Source organism: Primulina huaijiensis, chromosome 13 (assembly GCF_012295235.1).
Source record: "Primulina huaijiensis isolate GDHJ02 chromosome 13, ASM1229523v2, whole genome shotgun sequence".
Lineage (NCBI taxonomy): Eukaryota > Viridiplantae > Streptophyta > Magnoliopsida > Lamiales > Gesneriaceae > Primulina > Primulina huaijiensis.
Window position 1 is genome coordinate 4,485,955 of NC_133318.1, and position 6,000 is coordinate 4,491,954.

The 6,000-nt window shown below is 36.2% G+C and overlaps 1 protein-coding gene across 1 annotated transcript; it reads right to left on the reverse strand.

Moving 5' to 3' along the window:
• Positions 1 to 528: 528 nt before the first annotated feature.
• Positions 529 to 5,271, reverse strand: LOC140991425 (two-component response regulator-like APRR1). Its single transcript, XM_073461373.1, has 6 exons — positions 4,626 to 5,271; positions 3,911 to 4,072; positions 3,663 to 3,796; positions 3,079 to 3,246; positions 2,710 to 2,813; positions 529 to 1,617 (listed from the first exon to the last, which is right to left on the reverse strand). Exons 1-6 carry the CDS (start codon positions 4,753 to 4,755, stop codon positions 720 to 722), a joined length of 1,596 nt encoding a protein of 531 aa, XP_073317474.1. The 5' UTR covers positions 4,756 to 5,271; the 3' UTR covers positions 529 to 719.
• Between the last annotated feature and the right edge of the window lie 729 nt (positions 5,272 to 6,000).

Genomic DNA, 6,000 nt, shown 5'->3' on the forward strand with positions numbered 1-6,000 from the left:
CTTATTCATTTTCATTTATATGCATTTCCATTAATATGTATCTATATATATTTATAAAAATGAAACTGGAATAATATGCGGGTGGTGCTATTTTATTATTATTATTATTTTTTTAAAGTAGGTGATGTTATAAAAACTTAAAGATGGCTCATGAGTTTGGCTCAAATACTTTTTTTCAGGAGTAAAGGTCTAAAAGCACGAACCACGAAGTGAGTGAGAATCTTGATTTTTCTTGGCGAAACAACTCCAACGCTCAATTCATAGAGGAATGTATAAAATATAGGACGGTTGAAAAATTATGGCTTAAGCTTATTATTACCAACTTTAGGTATTTAAGGATGCGGCCGTGTGGAAGGAGCCTCTATATATATATACATATACATGATATTATTAGGCTAGATTTATGTCAAATATACGTATCTTTGGATTAACAAGAAAGCGATGATATTAGAGTTAAAAGGACAATTTTTCATGCTACTTTTTTGACATAGCAGGAGTAAATATACGTGCAACCAAATTCTACGCAGATTGGTCATAGTTTCAAAGGCATAACTTATTGAAGCTTCTAATAATAATGTCACAAAGTTTAGTTACTCTACGCAACACGATAGGAGAAGTGACAGACACCAAGAAATCTACTGAGAATCTCTTCAAACAGCTCTACCAGTTCCAATGTTAGTCGGAGATTCCAACGACTCACAATTCGAGTCCCATCAATGCTAAGAATTGTCCTCTTCCTCATCATACTCTTCTTCACCTTCTTCATCTTCTTCAGTAGAAGCCGGTTGCCCATTAAGATCAACGGCAATGCCATTTACCTTTCTCACAAACTGGCCCCTCAGGCGAGGCCTACGTTCTGCGAGTTTTTTCCTGTTCACATACCTGATCTTCTTGTCGAAACATCTCTCCTTACGCTTTTGCCTAAACTTCATCAAGGCTGCCTCCCTTCGATCAACTTTACCTGAATTCTCTTCATTCACCCAGGAATATTGCAAAGACGGCCATGAATGAGGAGCGGGAACAGGCATTTGACCAGGTTGTAAGCATATACCAAGGGGGTAGTATGGATAAGGCACCATCTCTTTGACATGAGGTGGGCATTGAGGAACGTGATTGTATGGAGACAATATAGCAGGATTAGAATGGTTATGTATATCCAGACTGTGCTTGTGATACATAGAGGCTGGTGGCATCGTTACTTGATTCATTACTCCGGGTATGTAGTAAGGATAAGCAGCATGAGTGTAGCGACCGGTCGCATTGACGTTTCTTGAATGCACATGTGAGTGAGAGAAATGTTCATCCGGGTTCCTCTGTAGTGTGATATCATGAGATACAGGAGTACATGACCTCTCCGCAGAGAAAGAACCGTGAACGCTGTTACTGCAGTGAGAATGATTTTGCAGGGTCTTTGTGTTATCCTGCTGTTGGATTTCAATACCAACTTGATCACTAACCGTGGAGAGATGCTCTGCTATCTTCAAATGCTGAGGTTCATCATCATGAACAGAAGGTAGCCCTTGGGTGTTGCTGTTGGGTGTGGTTGACTTGATATACGTGAAAAAGGCAGAAGACTCACCTATTTTCAGTTGTTTTTTTGGAAAACCAAACTTTGTCCTGGAAACATTTCAAGTCCACACTTAGTTACATGCACATGGGAGACAACAAAACAGGGATAAATGATTTCCTTTACCAGGCCATTATTATTTCCTAATTTTCAGGAATATCGCATTCATTGTTGAAAAGAATCAAAGATGCCTCCGGATGAAATCAGCAGGCTATATTTTGATCTCACACTCGAAACAAATATCAGATTAAAACAGTGGAAAACCAACTCCACATAAAGTTGCATTGAAAGGAAAACAGATTTTAAGCAGAGACTTTATAATAATACTGATTTAACATTTAAGAAAAAGGCAGACTTGAAGAAAGCAGTTAAAAATATCACACCGCACCATCAGTGAACATGGAAAATTCTGGAGAGAGAGTTAAAAAACTAGGTGTCACTAACTGAGAACTTCGAGGGAGAAAAGCAAGTGAATATCACAAATTTGCGATCTTTATGGAAGAACCACCCTTGCATTGAAATATTTAATGGATGTTTATAACTTTATTTGCTATTCAATGTTTATATGCCTTATTAACTAGTCTAGTCAAATATTTCTTCCAACAGAAAAGTATCAGTTCACATGGTTCATGGTTTATTCTTCCCATTTTACGTTTTCCAAACTCTGCTCATCTCAAATAGACCATTCATAGAAACTTTGATGTTATTTCTGGATGCTATTTGACCATAAATGGAAAATGGGCAAAGCATCTGCAAGGTTTTGATAAGTCCCAATAAAATTGAACGAGTTTAATTTATGCAAAAGTCAACAGCCGCTACTTAAATTACAGGCAAGAAAAAGAACTTGACTTCAAATCCTTTCAATCTATTTGGACTAGTCGATCACGCACCAGTAAGTGTAACAGAAAAGAAAAAAGAAGATGGTTCTAAGATGGATGGATATCATGCATCACATTTTAAAAATACTATTTATTAAATATAGCAGACACTTCATTCCAAATATATGCTTCCTGGACTTAGCAGTGATCATAGAAACATATGTCAAACGGTGACGCATGATCTACTCTCTCCACATGCAACAGGAAAATATTATTATTATTTAAATTTATAGGCCGTCTAAAATTATTTAGAAAGTCGTGAACCAATAACCTGTCTGTCTGCCATTTATTTGTGGCATGTTAGGCTGACACTCTGAGAGATCACAAATCACAGTCTCTATCCCAGCAGCAGTTGTGGTGGCAGGAATCTAAACACGATGCAAATGGAGTAACTTAGTTAAAGACAACCAATTTGGCCAAAATGGAAAAAACCCCTATGCTCTCCTTGGTATTAAAAACAATTAATGGTCCTGAAGCCTTTGTTGAGATAAAACTATATATGCTCTTTTAAGACCAGCAATAAACTTTTTATCTTCAATGTATAGAAATTGAAGATAATGTTTAAATGGAAGAAAGAAATTATCATGTCTGGTGTCATTCATATATAGTTCTCAAACTCAAACTCAAACTCACTTCCTCTTTCCGATGTGTCGAAACACAAAATTCTGGGTTATTACCCTTCAGAGACCTGTCATCTATGTCATCTGAGAATAAAGTAGTGCTGTTGGTATTAGCATCACTAGGATCCGAAGCTACCAGATCCAGATCACAATTTACAATGCTCTTATCAGCAAGTCCCAGCTGTCGATGTAAAATCAAAGAGATAAACCATCATAACACTGACCTAAATAAAAGTCCAAAAAGGCTGATATACGCCATGCCCAAGAAAAAATAATACTATCACATACATGTGGCACTCCCTGTAGAAATTTGATGAACAGACCTAGAAAAAGAAGCTTTGTTTCACGATAGCTGCAGAATCAGAACAGCTATTATCTTAACGATTCAAAAGATCATACAACCACATATCCTCAACCTTTTGTATCCAGGTATAAACCTCAAATAAGTTAAACAGTTCCAAGCATGTGTGATGCATGAGACCAGTCAATTATCTTATTTTAAAAATAAAGAAACCCATCACACTGTTCTCTAAAAGAAAACCAATGAAAACCAGCAACATATTAAAAACAACTTCTTAATGAGAAAAGAGTACGTGCCATTCTCCTTCTTCTCCACATGTGTGTCCACAAGTTCAACAACTCATTCGTACGTAATGGCTTCACAAGATAATCAGCTGCTCCAAATTTTAGGCACTTCACAACAATAGAGACTTCGTCTTGATCTGACATCACTAACAAGCAAAACAATGCAACAAAAGGATGACAATTAAACCAGCCTGTCTCAAACTCAAGATGGCTTACGTTAATCGAATGAAAGGCACAATGTAAATGCAATTTACGCTTACTGATTACAGGAATCCGCCGCAATTCTTTTTCCCTCATGATATATTTTAACATTTTCAATCCTCTAGACATCGGAAGGTCAACTTCAGAGAGAATAATATCAATATCAGGCCCCGCAGCATTCAGTGCACCAATCACCTGTCTTGGTGATCTTACAGAAATAACTGGAAAGCAAGGGCCAACTATATTCAGCATCAAAATCAACATGAAACTTTCTACATGAGTTCTAGAAGTTTCCTACAATTAGAATTTTTTCAGAAGCAATTTATTTTATACTTGGACAAGTAAACTGCATTTGGTGTTCTTCCGACTCCTTATACATCAATCTAGCCAAATGATCCTAAGATGGGCCTGTCAAAGGTAAAGCAATCTAATCAAATCATTAATCAAATGAAATCTGCGCAATTCTTTGTCCCTCATGATATATCCACACCTTAGTCGTTAATATAACTTGATCGTCAAAATGGCAGAATTCAATATTGAAGTCGTAATTCGTAAACTTTTTATCTTACTTAAGTCGTAAAGAAAAGCGTAAACTTTCATCTTATTGAAGTCGTAAACTTCGTCTTATCGAAGTTAATACATGAAAAAACAGGTAAATGCTTGACAAATAAATTTTTGAATATTGAACAATTGCTCAAGATCATGACAAAATAACAAAATCAATCCAAGAACAGTTGCTAAAGAAGAATGAAGAAGAAGAAGAAATGAAAATACCTTGATAAGCACATTTACACAGAAGTGTAAAAACCTCCTCAGAACTTTTGTCATCGTTATCACACAGCAAAATCCTCACTTTACTCCGATCAATGAACACATCCCTACTCTTCCCAGTTTCATTCTCCATCACTCCCACAACCAAGACACTAACCTAAAAACGGGTCCCAATTCAAACCCACAATACAATTAACGCTATAGATACTTCATAACTGAACTACCTCCCGACCCTCAACAAATCAAATCTCCTCCACTATAACCAACACAAACTCCCCCTTCCAAATTCAGAATCCTCGCTTCTAATTTCCCTCATACAGATCATCAACTCAGTGAAAAAGGCAATATCTAACAGAAAAAGAAGGTGAAAAAACTGACTTCTGCTCACCATTGCTAGCAACTAATCACAACCCAATCCATGTAAGGTAATCGAGCAATCTATTACAACAAGGGAAAAGCGGAAAACAGTAAAAATTCCAATCCGACAACTCCCAACACCGCCACGTCACCGATCCAGCTGCTGCAACCACCTGCACAAATCCACAAAAACTACAGCAGCAGACTGATACAGGAGCCTCAAAAGCTAGGAAGAGATATTGAAGAAAATATCTCAGTGCTCTATAACGGTCTTTTTCCCAATGGTCCCAATGGGAAATAGTGAGAGCTAAAATGCCACTGATCATCTGGGCGGCGTCCAATCAACGGTTAAGATGGATTGTTAGTGGGTCCAGTATCTATTGTATACATCAAATAATCAAGGTTTTAAAAAGCGTGAAGCGTCCCGAAACGTGGATGTCGAGTTCCAAGCTTTTCAAGCTTAAGCGAGATTAACACAGGCTTAAGCGTGAAAAAGCGTTTTTTATCTTTAGTGTAATTGTAATTATCTTAAACCAATAAATAGATAAAATAATACATAAATATGGTAAATTTAAGTCTGATGCATTAATTCTCATATGTATAAAATCATAAAAATATCAAAATTACAATCAATACTAGTTTTTGCAACTAGAACACATTAAAAATATTAAATATTTGTCAAATCATTATCAGACACGCTTAATCATAATTAAAATTAAAAAATAAACATCTAAATTATAAACCTAATTTATTATTTTAAAATAAAAAGACATACCTTCAAAATAAAAAAAAATTAAAAAATAAATACATGCAATTAATTATGCTTAAGCACCTTAATTATGCTTAATTCGGTCAAACTACAGTTTGACAGCTTTTTTCGCTTTCTCCGAAGTCGGGCGTTTTTGTCGAGCTTCAAGCTTAACCGCGCTTAAGCGAGGCTTAAGCGGATTTTTTTGAACACTGCAAATAATGAGTAACTAACTTGGTACACTAAGGGCCTGTTTGTCTCATAGGATTAGGG